Source organism: Sinocyclocheilus grahami, unplaced genomic scaffold (genome assembly GCF_001515645.1).
Source record: "Sinocyclocheilus grahami isolate Dianchi unplaced genomic scaffold, SAMN03320097.WGS_v1.1 scaffold253.1, whole genome shotgun sequence".
NCBI classification, from domain to species: Eukaryota; Metazoa; Chordata; class Actinopteri; order Cypriniformes; family Cyprinidae; genus Sinocyclocheilus; species Sinocyclocheilus grahami.
Genome location: NW_015505432.1, coordinates 1832833 through 1855811, shown reverse-complemented (window position 1 = coordinate 1855811; position 22979 = coordinate 1832833). Strand labels below are relative to the sequence as shown.

At 39.6% G+C, this 22979-nt stretch overlaps 1 protein-coding gene across 1 annotated transcript; it reads right to left on the bottom strand.

Moving 5' to 3' along the window:
* Positions 1-20: 20 nt before the first annotated feature.
* Positions 21-22595, bottom strand: LOC107598645 (1-phosphatidylinositol 4,5-bisphosphate phosphodiesterase epsilon-1-like). The gene is made up of 17 exons (XM_016290037.1): positions 22484-22595; positions 9867-10183; positions 7964-8172; positions 6807-6833; positions 5227-5896; positions 4400-4585; positions 3925-4042; positions 3549-3729; positions 2735-2857; positions 2517-2653; positions 2195-2433; positions 1253-1314; positions 948-1113; positions 668-775; positions 466-582; positions 195-353; positions 21-32 (listed from the first exon to the last, which is right to left on the bottom strand). The coding sequence occupies exons 1-17, from the start codon at positions 22593-22595 to the stop codon at positions 21-23; spliced, it is 2943 nt and encodes a 980-aa protein (XP_016145523.1).
* Positions 22596-22979: the final 384 nt, after the last annotated feature.

The following is a 22979-nucleotide window of genomic DNA, read 5'->3' as shown; positions in this document are numbered from 1 at the left end:
GTTATGAAAAAATCCCCAGATTACAACAGGACCTAGCCAAGACATTTAGGCAAAAAAGAAAAAATTAGTTAGCCGAATTTGCCTGATTGTGTGGCTGCTACAATTCGATAAACTGTGTATATAAACCAATCAATAGTCTTGAAATCATTTCTGCATTGTTCCCATTCATCTAGGTATTTGTTTCTCTCATCTACCTTTTGTTTGAGAATGTCCACTGGAGCCTGGTGAGCTTTCAGCTTTTTATTTTTCAGTAGGATCTTCCCTCGGAGCTGCAGGGGAGATGGAAGCAAAGGTTCATCCCCAAAATCCCTCTCAAACAGGAACTTGGTCACCAGCTTCTCACCAAACACTGTCTGAAGAGCAAAATACATAAACAATGTTCACTTTCCACAAGAAACTTCCAAACAAGCAGGTCGAGAACATCTCATGAATTGTGATTTAGCAAAAAAAAAGTCAGGCAGGTACCTTAAAAATCTCAGCCATCTTGCGTTGCTGTAGTAAAGAGCAGTGGTTCTCGATGGACAGAATCACGGGCATCTCTGAGTTCACAAACGCTGAGCGATTAATGGCTTCGACAACATCCTACAGACCACAAGCGCATTTCAGTCAATGGAAAACATACATAAAATCAACAGAAGTCTCTTCATGTACGGATTTCTAAACAGACCTTGAAGGGAATCTTAGTAGTAAGAGTGTGTCCATGGTATATAACAGGCATGCCGTCGTCCCCGTCCCAGCAGTCCAACTCAACGCTACGACAGCACTGCAGCAACACCTGCGGCAGAACCAATCAATCAAACGTGAACAGCTACATTCACCTGCAGGTGACTTCTACAGGATGGCATGTGAAGCAGTGATCGTCAAGTATATTTATGGAGTGCATTGTGAAATATTTCTTGCCCTGGATCAGGTTCAGGATAAACAGAGAAGCTCTGCTGAAGATGTACCTGGCTGTAGAGCTCCACTGAAGACTCTCCCTTCAGCTGATGGCCCGTGAGGTATGTGTTATGAGAGGACTCGATGTAATAGTACGAGAGCGGAAACTGGAGCTCATCCAGATTCACTTGAGACTCCTCGCTTTTTGAGGCAAAGTTGTCCTTGTCCATAAGAAACCTTCGAGAGGTAGATGAAACTTTCAGTCATGTAGCAGAGATTATATGAATACAGCAGATTATCCAAATCTGCCAAAGTATTGCGTTTCCGAAATTGCTGATCCACATTATTTTGTCAGAAACGTTTAATAAAACCAAACCTGGCAAATCCTTCAAAGGACATCCACCCCATCTGACGCATGTTTGAAGAAGGCTCAAATTTCTAAAGAAACAAAAAACTAATTAAATATTATTACATTGGCATGCATATCATTAGATGTCTCAAAGCAAGTTATGAGATGGTGAGACGTTAATATCGAACTGTCAGTCAACGACACATTCTTAATAAAGGAAGAATCAATTGTGCATGTTGTTAACAGTAAATGATGACCCACCGTTGAGAGCTCTAAAACCATGCCAAGCACTTTGACAGAAATTTGAAGCAATTTTCTTTTCCGACAATAAGACTTTACATAAATAACATGAGGAGGAATGTCGGTCAAGACAAAGTTTGAATGTTGGCTTGAAAATGTCTTTTCAAGATTTAAAACAAGTTGAGTTTGAATGTTAGACAGACAAGATCGATTGATTGATGGTGCCAAGATTAGTGGATATATAGTTTAAAATGACAGAAAAATAATCGTATATGTTTTTACTGTGGTCTTCTATAATATATATTTTTTTAAATAACAAAATGCAGGTCCTTATATGACATCCAGGAAGTTAAAAATAAACAGCAATATAGCAGAATCAGTGGTGCAAACTTTAAATGAGACATTCAAAATCTGCTAAGCGGCTCTAAAAAGATAATAGTATTATTCTGCTCAAGTCAGTTCGGTGTTCATTCAGTTCAATTCAATAAGTGTCAATGTCGTAAAAATTCTTCATTTATGAAACAAATTTGATTCAGCTATAAAGCAGCTTTACAGAAAACAACAGTTTCATTATCCAAAGATGAGTCTTGGAAATTAAAACACAAGCATATCAATCGGCTTCATAATAGGAATGACCTGTCATATTCAAAGTAACATTTATAGGTCTGATCAATACATTCTATAAAACTTTCTGGCTGAGATCAGCTTTAAGAGAATTCTTCCACACACCTGTATGATGCTGAGGATCTCATCATAACTCAGATGTTCTCCCTGACAGTTGACCAGGAAGTCATTGAGCTGAGAGATGGCCAGTCCCAGCACACCCAGCGATGAATTCTCCACTCCAGTGCAATTGGTCACGATGCTAGCAGCTGCGATGGCGTCTGAAATCTGCTTCTGGTTGTCAGACATTTGCTGACGTGTACGGATAAAAAGGCCTAGGTCAGATCCGTTGCGAGTCAGGAGATCTGTGAAGAGATCAGCTTTGTAAAACCAGCCTACTTCTTATCGGTAAAAAAAAAAATCATTCTTATTATTCACACATGCCCACCAAGATCCGGCTGCAATCCTGTGAGTTTGTCATCAATCCTCAGTGTGGTGTAGAGTGGGACAGAGTCAGGACCCGAGCGACTACAAGGCACGGCATAAGTGTCGAACAGTTCCTTCAGATCCTTACGACTGCGAATGCTGGGCACACAATGGGAAATTTTCAAGTGTCATCCAAATTCAAAACACAAGTATTTTTTTGGAAGGAAAGGAGTGTTCTACCTAAAAGACTTGAAGAGCTCCACAAATTCAACAAAGCTCATGATGCTGTCAGAGATCATGAGATCCTGAAAGCCCCTGAAGCAGCCTTTCCCTCGACCATGCCAGCTCCGACTGCTCCAGGCCCTAAAAACACCAACATAGGCATATCTAAAGCAAAATGGCTTTTTAAAGCTTTAAGACAAGTAATATAATTTGTTTTTTACTATGCAAGAAACTACTGAGATTTGTTCTTGCAACTCACATGTTTGAGCTTAAACATTAACCATATTTGATGTGCACTGAATAAACACCTGAATTAAAGTCTGTTCATCATATACAGTGATTGTATCTTTTCATAAGTCTTGGATTAAACAGCATGATTCACATGGATTACTTTTATAATACCTTTATGTGCATGAAAATGCTGATTGCACAGACTTTCATTGGATGGAATGATGAGATATCTTAATTCGTGACAAATATAAACAAAAAGCTTTATGGGTTTGGAACAACTTGATAATCATGAAATATCCTATTTCATACACCTGGAACCATCTTTCATGGAATAAAATAAGTTTAAAAAAATTCTTATTCGTTATCCTATTTTACTAAAAAAATGAGTCCGATTATGGAAGTAAATTACATTGTAAACAAGGTTTAAATGTTAATTTATTTGCATATTTTATGTTGAATCCTTCTTGAATACAAAAATCTGAAAATATCTTTAAAAGAACAGGATCAAAACATGCTAAACCCATCAAACACACTGAATAGAAGCCTGTGTGCTTTCTGGGAATGCACTAAATTTGTATTTCTAAAGAGGGAGTGGCCTTACCCTGGTTGACTTTTGGGGTTGCCGGGGAGATTGGGGGAGGAATGAGGGTGGGTAGGGGTGGAGGTGCTTGTGCTAAAGGAGCCAGAGGAAGATGAGGAGGAGGATAAGGAGGATCCAGGAGACTGGCCTTTGCTGTTGGATAAGGAAAGGGATCCAGGGTGGCCAAAGGTACTGCAGTCCTCTATGGAAACATTCAAACATGTCACTATGACCCTGATCGCTTAAGACATTTGCATCACAAAACTAGTATCTTCAGTGTATAAATGAAAAAAGTATTGGTAAAACAGCTGAAATGGATCCCATCCTCAACATTCTTCAACAATTATGTCTAACCAAAGTCAGAGTAGCTGTCAACAAATTGCTCAGTAACTCTCACCAGCGTTTTCCTGCTCAACACTTTCCAAAGGGTCTGATTCTCTCCTCCCCAAAGTCTCTTTACAGCTCCTGGTCTTGCGTGAGATCATCTCATCATCTGTTCCATCACCACTGTCCCCCTGTGAACAGAATAGTGCATTAGTCAAATCATATAGCCAAGCCAAGACAGCCTGTGTTGGCGTTTTTTCACTCCTTACCCTGACTAAGGCTTTCTTCTTCTTGACGTTGGAGTTAATGCCCAGCGGGCTGTTTTTCTGGGCTGAGCTCTTCTCCGCACTCTTGCTGGCGGATCCAGGGCCGCTAGCACCCATATTCCAGCGTCTCCCACCGAACAGCTCGATAGCATGGGCCAGTGTGGGCCCCTCAAATCTACCATCTGTTCCATCACCACTGTCCCCCTGTGAACAGAATAGTGCATTAGTCAAATCATATAGCCAAGCCAGGACAGCCTGTGTTGGCGTTTTTTCACTCCTTACCCTGACTAAGGCTTTCTTCTTCTTCTTGACGTTGGAGTTAATGCCCAGCGGGCTGTTTTTCTGGGCTGAGCTCTTCTCCGCACTCTTGCTGGCAGATCCAGGGCCGCTAGCACCCATATTCCAGCGTCTCCCACCGAACAGCTCGATAGCATGGGCCAGTGTGGGCCCCTCAAATCTACAGTCCTCCTAGAACAGGGAGTTTTACAGCAATATAAAACCCACTGATAATAAAAATGGACAAAAACAATGAATGGAACTAATAAAAAGAAAGCTGTGCTTTAGCTGGCCTTAAGTTAGCAGAGTTATGTTAAAGGGAAACAGTGCAGGGCATTCAAAAGTCAAAACTGGAATGTGTTTAGTTGCATGAGAACTTCAATACCACCAAAGTTCTTCAATGTGAACTTTTATAATTCAACATTGAGAACACAACATGCGTGAAAAAATCTTTATTTAAATGCAGACTAAGCCGGTTTGACCAACTAGTGGTCAGCTGGTTTAGCTGATCAGCCAGTTGACCTACCAGCTAACAAGTGCACAAAACCCTTCTAAAACTATCAAACCAGACCAGCATGACCAGTGGCAAGACCTGCAAAACTTGTTTTATAGCATGGTGGTTGTAATAGTAATTGTTGCAATCTTTACCATGTATTCGGGATAAATGAGCTTAATATGAAATATGCAATTCGCCATTTTAAAAACATTAGCAAACTCCTCACAATAGAAACAAAACATCTTCCATACCTAAACAGAAACTTGGTATTGCAGGTCTACTCGTACTGTGTTCTCAAATATATTGAATAAATGCACTTAAGTAAATGTAAATGTACCTGGTACAAACTAACATACTGCTTTCGCAGCCATTGTAGTCTCTGGTCAGGAAACTTCCTGATCTTCCGGATGGCACTGAGCAGCTCCCGGAGGCCCTCGTGCAGCATTTGTGCCGTGTGCTTGGGGGCCACAAAGTGCAGGAGCCTGTTGTCTGTGGTGTGAAATCCATATAGCAGCGTGACACCATTTTCGCCAGGGTTCATGTTACACAGTTTGTGCTGCAGGCACACATAATTAACATCCACTCCAGGGTGACCCATAAACACGCCCTTTACCACGTTAAGGTCTAGGAGTCCATCGGCCAGTCCGCAGTGCACAGGCTGGCCCAGGGGTAAGTGGTCTGGGGATGGTGGATGTCCCATGAAGCCTCTGACTCCTCTACCTGGGCCACAGCTGCTGTGGGGCTTGGACCAGGTAAGGAAGCAGTTATCGGGCTGTAGACGGAGGAGGCAGCGGGCGGTGAGGTGGGTCTCGGGGTCGTAGTGGATAACGGTTGCTCCCTGGAGCAGGAACTGGTGGATATCTGGTTGAAGAGAGAGCACGTACCAGGGGATGAGCTCTGTTCCGTGGCTAAATGGTCCATGCACCTCTTCTGTGGTCTGAAGGTCTACATCCTTAACCAGCTCAAGCGGGTCCACTTCAGAGTCTGAGAGGTCCCCTACTAAAAACCTACAAAAAAGACAAGAAGCGGGTGAAGCAAAAATCAAGAATCAAATGACTGAATAAACAGAACTCTGCCTGCGAAACTTCTCAATGTCTTGGAAAAGGTAATACCATATTAGTCTTGCGAAAGAAGTTGACATGAGCTTAGAGTATTGAAGAGCACTGTCTACCTATAAGACACAAATTTAGGCGCCGTTATGGAACATAATACAATGCTATGCATTAAATTACTTTAAATCGTGCACTGTGGCAGAGTTGGCACCTTGAGCTTAAATGTGGTTGTGCATCTCATTTACTCTGTGTCTTGGTCTGGATATGGGTCTAGGTTTGTGGTCTCAGACAAGACTGCAGTCTGTTTCCAGAGAGTAATGAGGGTGATAATTACCTCAACCACAGGTTTGCACTGTATCTGCACCATTATAGAGGATCCCATGGCTCTTAATAACTACTTAATGTCTGAAATGAATTGTGGAATAAATTCTGCATAATCTCCATTTAATTCAAATGGACAGTCTGGTGCATGGAGCAACAGTTTTTGCATGGGTTCTGGGATAAGGTCTTGATCTGGACTTGATCTGCGTAATAGGGGTGTGATATTGGTCTGGTTCTCAGAATTCTCGTACTGGTCTGGGTTTTAGGGAATTTTGTGTTGGTTTGGGTGTGGATCTTTTGCTGATTATTGAGGGGTCTTGTCTTGGTATTAGGGTTTTGATACTGGTCAGTGTCAAAACATTGGGGACTCGTCTGGGCTTTGGAGAGTCTGGTCTTGGCTTCAACTCTGCACTTTGAATTGAGAGGAAGGAAATCCATGCATTTCTAAGTGCAATCACACGAAACCTATACAAATGAAACACTGCATGTCACTTAGAAACCAATGCAGTTAGTGTAACCATTAAAGCACAATCTGGCAACTTACAAGACACGCTCTGACCCAGGTCCTATCCTTGAGAGTGGACAGTAAGGGTGGAGGGTTCAATTGAATGGAAGAGAAAGACAGTAGTGGTTTAAGAAATGAAAGTGGGGTGAATCTGTACCCAAACACAGTATGCTCAAATTTGATACATTTGTGGTGTAAAGTCAGCCCTGGAACTGGAAGAGTTACTGGGAGAGAAGTTAAGATAAATTAAGAAGTACATCAAAGCCAAGCTGCTCAAGATTCAGTCTCTTGAAAGATGAAAATGCTTGGGATGGAGTCTACAAAGGCGATGAGATTCTCCAGAGACACAGTATTAACAACCGAAGGTTGGAAACATGGGGTTTGTAATGCTGCTCTGTACGTAGATCAACATGTATAAACCATCTCATGACAACAACATGTTCCACTGAGAAACATTTCAGTCCAATGGAAGGTCTTTGGAAATCTTTTTATAACTTAAGACGTTTAAAGGTTCAAAATAAACTCTGAGCACTCACATGCTACAGTCATTCTTTCATTCTCTTTTAAATGATCTCAAGGTTGTCAGCAAAGGAAAATTAGTAGTACACCATATACACTGAGTGAGTTGTTTATGATGAATAGAATTTCACAGCAACCTGGCCATAACCTTCATAAAAAGAATAAAAAAAAAACATACTGTATCAAGAATCATAAAAGTATCACAAAAAGTAAAACAAAAAGTAAAACTTTTTGTCATATAAGATTTAGTTAATCTAAAGTGGGGGTTGAAGTGAAAAGTAGTTATTTTTCTGTCCGATGCTTTTGGGCTTAGGATTTTGTGTGTTCTCGTCAAACAGTCAAATAGAGTTGATATGATGTAATTTTCTTAAGATTTCACTTTACAATTCAGGTAGTTGACTCAAATAAACCTTTAAATGTGTCCATGAGCAGCAATGGCAGATGTCAAATCACATACATCTAGGGGTTCCTCCACCAGTCCAGCAACTCCCATTGAGATTCATGGGAATGCTAGGTATCATAGATCTCCTTAGTTAACACAGGTAAGTGTAAAGAAATAACCCGAAGCTCTATGCAGAGAGCCTATTAGTGGTATTAAAACAAACTGAGAATGCCTCAACATATATGAATTAGACTAAACATCATATATTTGCAAACAGTGTCCAAAATTAACTCACTGGTTTCTGCTCTTGTCTTTGAAGGAATTCTTGGGGCAAACTGTGATCTCTTGTGCCTTCTCCTCAGGCTCCTCAGCCTCCAGGCTTCGGTTGCAGCTGCGAATCGTCTGCAGAATGTTACTGACGGTCGCCTCCTTGTCTGAGCTGTGGAGCCCATCGCTTCCAACCCTCTGCAGGAAGTGCTGCTGGCCGTTGTAGTCGGTGACAAACTGTGTAAAGTAAAGAGCACTTCACCACAGAGATTCCACACAAAAGAAAATAACCACAATTATAGACAATACGAGTAGATTTGTGGGCTGTAAAAGCTTTCATGGGTGATTTAATAATCACCAGAGTGACAAAATTATTATTTTCTGGTTGAATCACTCTGTGTTTTTTTGTAAAGTCCGGAAGCAATTCAGCAGGCATATTAGAAGTTTTTTTTTTAACAGTGTATAACTGCAATTGCAACACCCTGGCAACCACCCAGAATACCCCAGCCTTTGTACGGTCAATCACCACTCACATTTTCTTTAAACACCATGTCACAGAATCCGACCGTCTCTAGTCCTGAGCGCTCATAACAGCAATCAGTTTGAGCACAAATATTTATGCGATGGCGTGTTGTAGCTAAAAACACCTCACAGAAAGTCCGTCAGTTACATAAACAGTTCTGCCAGGGCCCGGATGGTCAGGGACGTTTAATACGAGGAGACCGGTACACTGGAGCTCATGCCATTCTGCCAGGATTCCACCGGTCAGACTGCTGCTCTTGAGTTACTGCACAGACCGGCCAGCCAGCAATGAACGGACCGCAGATTTGACACATTAAAACCTTACGTAAGAGACACTGCACCCTGGAAGGGGCTTCAAAGGCGACCACCGGTCAACTGTCTGAATAAGACCACAAACAACTGACCGCAAACAAAGACAACAGACCACAAACCCTAGTGGCAACACTTCAGGGATGTATTATGCGGGTTACAGCATAACCAAAATAACACAACACATTGCTGGGGCACGAATGAGTCCACAGGAAGCATAAGGGTAAAAGAGCAAACTAAATCCATCTAAAGGAGGAATCCGTGACTTGTTCACAAAGGACACTAGGATTAACGCTGGGAGAGGTGTTATGTGATCCATTCACTTTATGCTATGATAGTGTTACATCACATCGAAGCCTATTATCTAGAAAGCTCCTTTCAACCAGGAAACCTTCAATGTTTCTTCTAATCGACTAGGCGATGGAAAGTTAAGCAGGAACTTTCAAGGAACTGCATTCAACGATGAAAGATGATTCCTTAGAGCATTACGCTACTTGACAAGATATAAGACTGATTTCCACAACTTGAAGGTCATCTTTCTGAGTTGTGAGTCTTACATAACTAGCACTGACTGTCTGGGATGTAAGCATCTGCAAATCTTTATTTCATGTTATTCCCAGTCATAACCTGTCTAGATTCTTGCTTTTACGTGAAACATAACCAGCTTTGATGATTCAATATTTGAAGTTTTCATGTTTTAAGTCTTAAAGAGCTCAGCCAACAATGGCAAATATGCATTTTATCCCCATTTAGTTTTATTAAAATCAAAACCAGCTGATCTAAAGGCAAGCATGCACCTTAAAGATTACATCATTTCACTTTCTTTAAGGCCCATTCAAAAGGAAAAACACAATTTTCCCCTGGCACTCTTCGTATCAAATATTTAAGACAACTGCAATAAACTCACATCTGTTTGGATAAGTATGTACTTGCTGGGAATGAGAAAAGATCCAAGTAAAACAGGCAATAGAACAGACACCTGTGACAAGCCTTTGCTGCAACGAAGACAAAAGTCCTTCTGTGTCCAACACGATTTTTCTTCCAGAGCTACCCTCTTACATTCACTTTGTTATGAATCTGCACTATTAATGAATGCTCACCTCGTTGAATCTTGTGACGAGGTCTTCTACTGTGTTGTGGTGGTCATTCTGAGTGGGCATGATGGGGGCGGACAAGGAGGCTTTCAGGTGCGGGTGGCGTTTGTTGCACTCTGGGCTTCCCAGGTCTCGGGTGAGGAAGCTGAGGTAGTCGAGGGGGAAGATGCGGCGGTACAGCTGCTGCTCCTGTTCTGTCAGGATGGTGGCGATCTCCTCTGGGAACTGGATGAGGTGCCGCAGGTCGGCTAGTTCCTTACTGATGCCCGTCACGGTGGACGGGAGGATGCTGGAGTTGGCCATGGAGCTGCACAGCTGCCGTTCTGGGAGAGACAAAAACAGTGGAGTTTACTGAATAACATCTTTATGGACAGGTAACCTAATGGCCCTCTCCGACCACCATATACCCTATTTTCTGCCATGTTCTTATCTTAACATAAGAGAGGTTGCAAGTCCTAACGTTAGTGGTTGATAGCAAAAATAACCAGAGCATATATAATCCATTCCAAAGTCTCTATATTCTCCTCCACATTTGATGGCATGTCGGGAGCTGCCCAGTTATTATATTACCTAGTTATTATCCAGTTATTGTAATGACTATAATAAATACCTTTCCTAGTATGTACAAGTGGAACAGAACTGTAAAATAAAGTGCTACCGAAATTTGTATGATGCACAAATTCTAGACACTGGTTACTTATGAGGGTCCACTGCATTTATTATGCGGCCTTAGAAGGCAGTTGCCTATATAGCTAGTAGAGCCATTATATAGGATATTTATTACATGCCGCTAAAATGGTATGTATAAATTAAACCAACCATTTTCGTGTCAACATATGAATCAATATTCTTTATTGCCGCAAGACAGGGCTGGTGGTAATTGGGTTCGGTACAGTGCAGAGCAAAGGAGGAAGATAAACACAGACATAGATAAACCACTCATAATACAATAAAGTACAGTATTTACATGGTAATTATAAAGAAGCAGAGAGTACCGCAAAAGACAAAACAAATAACTTTGATAATGTACACTGTGTGACACTTCTGTCTCATCAGCACCATATACCCTATTTTCTGCCATGTTCTTATCTTAACATAAGAGAGGTTGCAAGTCCTAACGTTAGTGGTTGATAGCAAAAATAACCAGAGCATATATAATCCATTCCAAAGTCTCTATATTCTCCTCCACATTTGATGGCATGTCGGGAGCTGCCCAGTTATTATATTACCTAGTTATTATCCAGTTATTGTAATGACTATAATAAATACCTTTCCTAGTATGTACAAGTGGAACAGAACTGTAAAATAAAGTGCTACCGAAATTTGTATGATGCACAAATTCTAGACACTGGTTACTTATGAGGGTCCACTGCATTTATTATGCGGCCTTAGAAGGCAGTTGCCTATATAGCTAGTAGAGCCATTATATAGGATATTTATTACATGCCGCTAAAATGGTATGTATAAATTAAACCAACCATTTTCGTGTCAACATATGAATCAATATTCTTTATTGCCGCAAGACAGGGCTGGTGGTAATTGGGTACAGTGCAGAGCAAAGGAGGAAGATAAACACAGACATAGATAAACCACTCATAATACAATAAAGTACAGTATTTACATGGTAATTATAAAGAAGCAGAGAGTACCGCAAAAGACAAAACAAATAACTTTGATAATGTACACTGTGTGACACTTCGGTCTCATCAGTGCAGTCTAGTAAAAGTGGAAGGCGCCATACAGGCCAGAGTTGTAAATATTCCCAATAACCCATATACTGTGACACTGATGGATCATTTCTTCAACATCACCGGGCACAGTATTTTTTCATTATGTCTCGTTATATTTACATATCTCCACTGTTTACTCCATTCTCGCCTGAGATTATGATCATAAAACGGTTATGCTGGTATGGCGCTCAAGGGCAGGTCAAGCAAAAATAATATAAATACTGTGAATCATGCTTGTCTGGATAGCATCAGCTGTCAAAAGCAGTGTTTGCAGACTCCTTCGGCTCAAAGCGCCGCCATGGTGACCGCCGGAACAGGAGGTGCAGAGTGAGAGTCTAGTCTTCTGATAGAACATGAGAGTGTGCTTCTAGTACACACTAAGACTTAGACACACTAACCTTGTTTTTGAAACGCTCTATGTTTTGGTGTTAGCATGTCGCTAAGCTAATGGCACACTACCCCAATAAAAAGGAAAATGCTTAGCACACAAATAATAGATTAAATATATACAGTACAATTTTATCAATAGTCAATATAAATATCTATAGGACTATGCAGTCTAGGCAGCTCACTTGCATATGAACAAATTATTTGCAGTTCAGCTCGGAAATGCAATTACAAAGGAATCTAAATACTTCAAATAATAAGAAAAAATCAAATCTTTAAATTTTAATAAACCTGAGCTGTGCCGTCTTTGTATTGCTTCAAACTGAACCAATGGCCAGTAATACTGAGTTTTCCTGAGGTGAGTTTTAGGCACATCATCTTTGCAATATACAGCCTCATATCCATTTGCATTTCATTAGCCATCACATGCATCTGCCTTGTGTCCTTTTCTCTTTGCACATGGCATCTTTTAAAGCAAAATGGAGGGAAATGAATGCACTGCATTAGGCTGTGAATGAGCTGTCCTGATCTTTATGCATGGGCCACTCATGGTGCAGGTCTAAAGCAGACGTTTTGTGAACGACGGCTGAGATCCTGCTATTGGGACAAGCAGAGCAGCTGAGGTGCGAGGGGAGCACAACAAATTGAAAAAAATAATTGTTGCAATAAACAGTGAAAAGTGCTGATTAAAGCATTGCTTGGAGGTGCAATCCCATTTTTGTCATAATCAGCCTTAGTACACATTTATGTTTCTAGGCATATGTAAACACGCTGTGTAATATGCAATTAACAGGAAAAGATGATATCTAAGGATTTATTTGTTTATTTAGACATGACGCTGATACAACACATTAGCCAGTCTAAAAATCAATCAGAAGCTTTAGGAGAAAAGAGCCTTCGTCTTGGACAGAAATAGTCTGATTTATGACCAGTGAGTTAGACTTACAACAACATCCCTAGTATCCCATTCTCCTATGGAGAAAAAAAAATCATTAATAGAAAAGTGCTTCTACAAAATAACTAACCTGTAACTACCTAGGATGACAGAAGCCTTATATAAACCATAAAAACATTACATCATTACGTCTTGAGCATGTAGGGAAGACTGAGGGCAACTAACACAATTTATTTAAAATCACAAAAAAAATTGATGACACTCATTTAAATGCTCAGTAAACTTTCCAATTTGGTGATTTAGTAATTATGCATTATTAATAAAACACGAACATACAGTATACTGTAAATGCGTCATGTACCAAACATTAGCAGATAGATTTGCCGTATTCAGTGAGTTATGAAGGTAAATGCCCTCAGACTCCTCTACAACCTCCAGAAAAATATTTGAAATGAAGATGCAAGAAAAAAATTCATTCAGAATAACCTTGAGCAGCATGTTTCATTTTGTGTAACAACTTACTTATTCTTCCATCTTCTACAGTATTTACACAGACCTTTTTTTCTTCATACAACTACTGTCTATATAAACACTGAATATGTATATCCTTTAAAGGGACAATCACTAATTCTTGTTGTCGTTCCAAACCCATATGACTTTTTGACTACAGCTGCCAGCTCTCAACACAAACAAAGTATGCAACCTGAATCAAACATTAAGTCATATTCCCTGTTGATTATTACATACCTGACATAAATGACTAAAAATCAACTTCACAGTGATTCTAGGGTTGTTTTTGGTGTTTTTCCAGTCTCATACACCAAAAACCTTGGGCTGCCAAAGTACATGATTTACTCTCTACACAGCAAAAAAACAAAGCACAACACATCAGTCCTTGACACCAAGCTCTAGCCACCAGAACAGCACCATTGATACAATATTGAAAATAACTCCACAAGTGACAGCACTGCCTGTAGCTGTGTGTATGGTAAAGTTGAAGCGTGACTTACTGAGCAGCCTGTAGTCCATCCTCTGTGAGGGGGAGTGTTTCATGGTTGTGGCCGTAGCAGCAGTTGGCTCGCTGACTCCCTGCTTCACGCCGCAGCGGCGAGAGGCGCTTAGCCACATTTAAACTCAGCCTGACTGCAGATTCCAGCTCTCTACAACCACAAACCTGACTCGCTGCATTTCTCACTCGTTCACACACACACACACACACACACACACACACTGTTTGGCCACTCGTACTCCCCTCCCTCTCTCTCTTGCTCTCTCTCTCTCACACACATACACATTTACTCTCTCCATTGGCTGCTCCTTCCCGGCAGGTCATGTTACTCACAGATGAAAGCAATACGTAGCCTAGTGTTAAGTGCAGGGCAAGGAAATCAAGCACCCAAACATGCTCTGTTCACCAGTAAAGACTTCGCCGATTGACTTGGGTAAGAGTCCAGTTAGAATTTGATAAGCAAACAATGACTTTATAGCCTAAACTTGGACATGAGACTTTGGGGATGTGCTTGAGCGTGCTTGTTTCCATCATTAACTTTCCCAGTGCATCCTGAGAGAGACTGATCGAAGAAAATAACTCATCCAACAGCTTTATGGTCCATATGCCAGCTCCATTAAGCACAGAGAAAAGCTGTCCGGTAGATGTAGGAATTGCATTTATAAAGCCATTAACAACTGAAATCAAACGTATCCCTTAAGACAGGGGTGCCCAACCCTGCTCCTGGCGATCGACTGTCCTGCAAAGTTCAGCTCCAACCCTAATGAAACACACCTGAAGCAACTAATTAGGGTCTTCAGGATCACTTAAAAATTAAAGGCAGGTGTCTTTGATTAGAGTTGGAGCTAAACTTTGCAGGACAGTCGATCCCCAGGAGCAGGGTTGGGCACCCCTGCCTTAAGACATGACAAAGTCAGAGTTGCTGAATATAGGAAAGACCTTTAACACAACTTCAATAACTGTTGTGAATATCAACACAGTTAACCTGGCCTCTCATGTCTTCCAAACCTGTATGACTTCCTTTCCTGTCCATGCTACACTTTTCTATACAACAAAAGTAACTGGGTAAATATAGTAAATATCTCCAAAGAGGACAAAACATTTCACTAACTAATCATGCCAGTCTTGTGAGGTCATACAAGAGATTTATGACAGCAATTTCAGTCATTATTCACACTTCTCGCTGCCAGGTGTCGAAAAAACAGGCACTATGCCAGGTTTGATGTCAACGACACCACGTTGTTGGTTCTCATGTGTCGCAACCAAAGTATGAACACGTCAAAGTGTGGATGAGTTTTAAGATCTATAGCAAAGGTGAAGATTTTCAATGAATATCAACTTAAATTTTGCTCAAATAAATCAATAGAATTGCATTGTTTCAGAAGACTTGGAAATAAAAACACAATTCAAGAATGGACATCATTTATGGTAGTTTTTGGAGTTTAAAAGCCCCTGGTCAGGGTTTCATTTCATTATAAAAGCAGCATGAGCATTCTGTAAAATATCTTTTAATAATATTCTCAGTTCCACAAAGTTCTACAGACAAAATAAAGTCACATAGGTTTGAAACAACACGAGAATGAGATGATGACAACTTTATTTTACAGTGTCCTTGTTACACGTTACATGTACTTACTATAGCACTAACAGTAAATTACGCATAATTACAAGCAACTAACCCTAAGCCAAAGATTCTCATATTCAAGAATGGACATCATTTATGGTAGTTTTTGGAGTTTAAAAGCCCCTGGTCAGGGTTTCATTTCATTATAAAAGCAGCATGAGCATTCTGTAAAATATCTTTTAATAATATTCTCAGTTCCACAAAGTTCTACAGACAAAATAAAGTCACATAGGTTTGAAACAACACCAGAATGAGATGACAACTTTATTTTACAGTGTCCTTGTTACACGTTACATGTACTTACTATAGCACTAACAGTAAATTACACATAATTACAAGCAACTAACCCTAAGCCAAAGATTCTCATACATTATTATATATTACATAAATATCATATATTTTTATCATCTAGATATACAAAAGATGATAAAGCAAAATATGTTTTTTTTTACTGTATTTTGGATCAAATAAATGCAGGCTTGGTGAGTAGATATTACTGTTTTTACTGTATTTTGGATCAAATAAATGCAGACTTGGTGAGCAGATATTATGGGGTTTATTTCTGTATTTTGGATCAAATAAATGCAGACTTGGTGAACAGATATTACTGTTTTTTTTACTGTATTTTGGATCAAATAAATGCAGACTTGGTGAGTAGATATTACTGTTTTTTACTGTATTTTGGATCAAATAAATGTAGACTTGGTGAGCAGATATTACGGGGTTTTTTCTGTATTTTGGATCAAATAAAAGCAGACTTTTTGAGTAGATATTACCGTTTATTTTACTGTATTTTGGATCAAATAAATGCAGACTTGGTGAGCAGATGATATTACTGTTTTTACTGTATTTTGGATCAAATAAATGCAGACTTGGTGAGCAGATATTACGGGGTTTTTTCTGTATTTTGGATCAAATAAAAGCAGATTTGGTGAGTAGATATTACCGTTTATTTTACTGTATTTTGGATCAAATAAATGCATACTTGGTGAGCAGATATTACTGTTTTTTTTTTTTACTGTATTTTGGATCAAATAAATGCAGGCTTGGTGAGCAGAAGAAACTTCTTTCAAAAACACAACCCAAGGCTATGGTAGAGTATATACATTTTCCTTTTTTTTAATTATCATTTCATCTTTACAAAAGAAAATATGCAAGCAAGCCTGTAAATTTTACAGCTACAGTGTAAATAATGTAAAAGTCAATTTTGCTATTTCGACATAACCTAAAATCTATGTTAGCCAGTTAGTCCTAAATATTATCTTGGTGACAAATCAGTAGAATTTACAACAACATTGAATACATCACAGAAAACCAATTAGGTCATTCCATGTCAACTCAACTAAAAGTCCATGGCTCAAACTTTTGATTTTGTCGATATTTTATCTGAAGAATGATAAACACGTATGGTGATATAACCCAAAATATTAAATGTCACTTATGTATATTTACTGAGTAATTCACTATTTTGTAGAGGAGGGTTAAAATTATAATTTAAAACAAGATTAATTTCTAGCTTCTACATTATTTGTTCTTCAGACCTTCCTCTTTAAAAGAAAAGAAGTATCTGTATGCAAAGTGACTCACTGAAAATGTGTACAATTTAACAATTTACTCTTGAGGCCACACTGAAATTCCAATATTGCTAGAAACTTGCATGCAAACTTTGGAGAAGAAAATTTAAAAAGTGCTTTTTTCCCCATTTTGAATGGTCACCATTGGCATGTAATGCGACAAAATTTGCAAAAGTCAACAGATTTTACTAATAGACCTACCAATCTCTGTGTAAAAATAACAATGATGCCATCTTTCTGAAGTCACTTTTCCCCTCCTGTAATCTGGCTCCAAATCTCAAGTGAAAATAGTCATTTTGGCTCCCCCTCTACAAAACAGTGGATTACTCAGTAAATTTACACCTGTGACAATTACTATTTTGGCTTTTATCACCATACATGTTTAAATATTGACAAAATCAAACATTTGAGCCGGCGGAGTTTCTGCGATTTGGTTGATTTGACACAGAATGACCCAATTGTGTAATTGTGCTAAGAATAAACAATAGATGTCCAAGATCAATACATGTAAAATTATCACCCCGAAAATGCAAGTGACAGTTCTGGCTGGCCTGAAATACCCCGGTTTGACAGGCCATCCTAATTGTTCAACTAATGATGCTCAGCTTGATGCTAATTAGTTTCAATCATACCTAAAATCAAAAACCGTGGAGGATGTTGAATATGGAAATTCTACAGTCAGCTACGTTGAGATGTAAGCTGTTTTTGAAGGGGGTTAGTTGCCATTTAAGTGCAAAAGCTCCTCATGACTTTTAATGCTAAGCAGGATTTAAATATATTTTTCATCATTGAGTTAAATTTTTACAAGCTGTTTGCATTTGAATGGCGAAAAAAAAAAACATTTTCAAACAAAAGGAAAACATGTTAAACAGATTTTGAGGTGTGCAATGCTGCCATCTGCTAAAATAAACGAGACATCTGTAAGGGGTAAAAGATTAACCACCTACACCATGGCCTCATAGGTTAATTTCACAAAAACAAAAACATTTCACTGACCAACCCAACAAAATGGTCTAAACTATGGATGATAACCAACTTTGCTGCCCAAAACAGCTAATAAACCTCAGCACACAGTGAGACTTTTGGTGTCACTTAATTTGCAGAACATCTTTACCTCTCACTATGTTTGAAAAGCCCAAAAATGGTGAGAATGTCCATTGAGAGGGGCCAGATTGCATTTTGGCCCAGATGCCTGAACTTCCCACAGCTCGCGAGAGAAAAATAATGCTTGTGTATTTAATTATGAGGCCGCGAATACCAGGGTCACTGACTCATGGTCCCACACAGACGTCATGTCACCTGGAATTAGTCCAGAGCGCCGTGTGTTCGAATCACTGAGGATCGTTTTACACTGACATGTCTCACGAAGGGCTTGAAGGTTACACTCCAAATGGATGAGCGCCAGGTGATAAGCTAATGCGGCCAGAATCAAATTAAAGGGAGAACAACTGTCTGACTGTTTGCAAATCAAAGCAGGCGTTTGAAGTGCGCTGTTTGAATCGTTTGGCAAGCCAGAGCGAAAGAAACGAGGGTTGAGGAAGTCAGAGACTGACGCCCTTCTCCCCCGCATCGGTCACGTTACACAGCCCTCGACGGAGAAGGGATGATTTTCATTAGTTCATAACCTGCTTCTGCGGCGCCTGTAAGAGGCCTCATCATAAATCATCTTTCAGCCAGCAGAACTGCTATGTTCTCTTCAGAGTGAAAGAAAAAACCACACAAGGAAAAAGCAAAGTCATTATTATGCATAAGAGAAGATTATGTTAAAGGGGTCCTATTATGCTTTTTCGCTTTTTCAACTTTAGTTAGTCTGTAATGTTGCTGTTTGAGCATAAAAAAGATCTGCAACGCATATTTTCCGGGATTTGTGATATCACAAATATCGACGAATGGGACGAGACCTGGTTGAGCTGCACTAGAGAAGGCAACAAGTGTTATCTGTGTCGGAGACACACTATCTTTCCCAAGGCAGACGAACCTAGAGTGGTTACAATTATCCGGGTTTAAAATCACGCTCAAATTGAATTGATTTTGACACAATATTACACTGAAGCTCGCAGACGGCTATGTTAAGGGGCATGACAATTCCCAACCAGGCGCCAAGTGGAGCCAATCACAACACACTGGGCCCAGCTAACCAATCACAACACATTTCGTATTTCAGAAGGCAGGCCTTCATTTGATTCAGGAACTATTTGAGCCGTTCATGCCAGACTGGGGAAAAAGGTGTTGTAATAATGTAAAATATGTGAAAAATAATGTGTTTTTCAAACAACCTGGTATGAGAGCCTGTTCTAGTACACCCTAGAGGTCTGCTACCCGACCCGAGCCCGACGGGTCCCGAAATACTTTCGGGTTGGGTTCGGGTTAATGTTTAATGAATAGCTTCGGGTTCGGGTCGGGCTCGGGTTTATAGCTAAACTAAAACTATATGCAGTAGGCTACGCTGCTTTCATAGACGCACGCACACACATTAGTGCACACGACAATGGCAACACAGCACAGAAACTTTTATTAGTAAAATAGCTTCGACAGGCTACTGACTCGCAACTTTATATTTCTCTGCAATGAGGGGGTAAAATCGCTGTTTTTGAAGTAACTAAGCCTCATTGCTTGTAGAGAGAGACGCGCAGACGCAGGTTCACACACACGCAACTTTCATCCCTCTCTCTCGCTCTCGCTAATTAAAATAAATGATATAATTAATTAAAATAAATGCGATCTTACCGCACTGCATCTCTGTGTCTGATTTAAAGCAGGCCGAATGCTAACGAGCCTTAACTGACGAAAATGACCATAATTTGCACGATGGAAGAATTATCGTCTTGTCGTATATAACCATTCAAAAACTCTGTAGAATTTATGTGACCGCTGCACCTGATGTTCATAAACTTTCATAACTGGTAAGTGTTTTTTCTTTTGCCTTGTGAACTGGCCGAACCTTAATGATTCTGTTTCTTTACATGTATTTGTTTACTGACCGTTGCATGCAATCGTGAAATACAGCTTTTTTTTTTTAACTAGCTATTCGTTGTGGGGAAAAAAATAAATAAATTTGGGTTTGGGCTCTAAATTTAATTGTGCCGCTCGGGTCGGGCCAGGTCAGACTATCTCGGGTACGAGTCGGGTTCAGGCTTCAGTTTAAAGCCCGTGCAGACCTCTAGTACACCCCCAAAACAAAATCAAGACTTTGTAAAAGAGCATGATAGGACCCCTTTAACAAAGATTATTCTCACGCAGAAAATATTATCTCACTATTCTTGTATTATCTATTACTCTGTAATTGTAGTGCTTGTGACAAATTTTGCAACAAAGACTAGCTTGTGGAAAATCATTCCGGAACATTTAAAAGTATGAATGCCACAATGCATTACTTTGAATGCAGAACACCTCTTTGAAAACATGAAGCAGCATCTGAATGATAAGAAAATGCATGCTGCGAATAGTCCATTACTTTAACCTTTCTTTAAAAAGATGCTGGAGCATCTGAATTATACAAAAAAAAAACACTGTGCTGATGAAGAATCTCAACTTCTTCCAGTGTCCCAAGTCAACACTAGCGGGCTTGATGTGGAAAAACAAAGTTAGTGATCTGCACATTCCAATCAACAAAATCCTGAGTAATTCTGTCCAGAGGATCCTCAAAGACAATGAAGACACATAGGAATAAAAACTGCCTTTATGCTATAGGACAAAAAAACATCCACATGTGAGCACAAAGACCCTAAAAGTTGAGTCTTTTTTATATGTTCAACCTGAATAGAAAGTATTGTTCTGTATTGGCTTCCGTATTATGTAGCATGCAGCAATTAGTGTCAGCCTCAGACAGATGCCACAATGAGCACTTCTGAAGAAAAGCAGGCTGCTGGAATTGTCAGGTTTATGCCTTAAAAAAATGTTGGAAAGTACTCAAAGTTTTGATGTTTTTTGTATGCAAATACAATGTCCTTGAGCAACTGTACTATAAATGTGCTTACCATATTCCTTGTAGCTACAGTATGCCCATAAAGTAGTCTGTAACATTAGGAAGGACAAATTCGGTGTCTTTTAGGGCCTGTTTACACCTGGTCATTTCATGCATTTTCGTTAATCAGATATCTATCTGATTTGTTAAAACGTTTCCATTTACACTTGGCCACATAAATGTGTCGTCGCAAAACGGATTTAAATCCGATCTTCAATTGCCGCACTATATTTACATTTAACAGTTCACGTCAACGAAATCAAAAGATAAGCACTGCATTTTATTAATTATCAGCTAATTTCAAGATCAAAGACCGCAATAGGAGAGTGCGCGGCAACAGCACTGGAAAGATAAGTTTGTCTTGTCTTGTTGACCGTCCGCGTCTTTGTTTCATTAGCGGCAGTTTGCGCGTCGGCTTGCTGAAGAGATGCTCAGCTACTCGTCTGCGGTGATGCGTGTTGCATTAGCGCAGTCATATCTGATTATAATGCCATATAGCCTATAACACACTCACACACATTTATTATTTTAACATTTTGGGAGGAGTAAAATTTACATATGTGGTTTCAACAACCAGATGCATTTACACTGGTCCAGTTTCGTCTGGAATGCGGCCCAGACCACCTCCTGAAGTGGTTTGAGCGATCGGATTTATATCCGTCTCGAATGCGTTTTGGAGGACATTTACACCTGGTCTTTTCACAGACAAAACACATGAAGTGACCAGGTGTAAACAGCCCCCTAGACACATTCCATGCTGATTTATGAGGTTGTGTCTTTGATTTTTCACTAATGTGCCATTTTCTCAATGTGCTGCCACTTTGCTGCATGGCTTTGTAAGTTTTAAATTAGCATCCATTAAAAAACCTCCAATCGTTTAATTAATTCTCAATGAAGATTCATTACTCTTGCTACAATGTTTATAACTGTATCGAAGAGTCAAAGCAGTGGAATTAAATCCCCTTCATTTTATTGATATAATTATACCCAGACTACAAAACTTTAAAGGATAATTTTGCCAATTTTTGACCAGATTTCTATTGTTACAATATCAGTAGTATGTGTAAACGAACAATTTGTAAACTTCCTCTGCATTACCTGCAACAAGATATGTTCATTTGTTAGCAAAAGTCAGCCAAATACAAAAATGCAAAGTCATTTAACAAAAGCCCTGGAGTTATCAAAAGGCAAAACTTTTGACAGCTTTTGTTAAAACTACAAATTGATCTGCCGCATTTTTGTATTCCTGCTGACAGTCAGATCAACAGAATGGTATTGTCCAAATCAAAAATGCATTACGGATGTTGAAGTTTTTGTCAAAAATAAACATTTTCATTAAAAAAAAATTCTTAAAAGCCTTGTCAGTTGTGAATTCCCCCTTTAATCATAAAACATCAGCCTCAAGCATAAACAAAGTTGAAATTGGTGGGGGTTTTTTACCTTTCAGCATCGCTCGACCTGTGGAGCCAACAGTGAAGCCGGGCAGAGAACTTCGGGCCCCGAGAGCAGCTGTGGCCTCCAGCAGGGCTCCGCTCAGCTGCGAATAGTCCATTACTTTAACCTTTCTTTAAAAAGATGCTGGAGCATCTGAATTATACAAAAAAAAAACACTGTGCTGATGAAGAATCTCAACTTCTTCCAGTGTCCCAAGTCAACACTAGCGGGCTTGATGTGGAAAAACAAAGTTAGTGATCTGCACATTCCAATCAACAAAATCCTGAGTAATTCTGTCCAGAGGATCCTCAAAGACAATGAAGACACATAGGAATAAAAACTGCCTTTATGCTATAGGACAAAAAAACATCCACATGTGAGCACAAAGACCCTAAAAGTTGAGTCTTTTTTATATGTTCAACCTGAATAGAAAGTATTGTTCTGTATTGGCTTCCGTATTATGTAGCATGCAGCAATTAGTGTCAGCCTCAGACAGATGCCA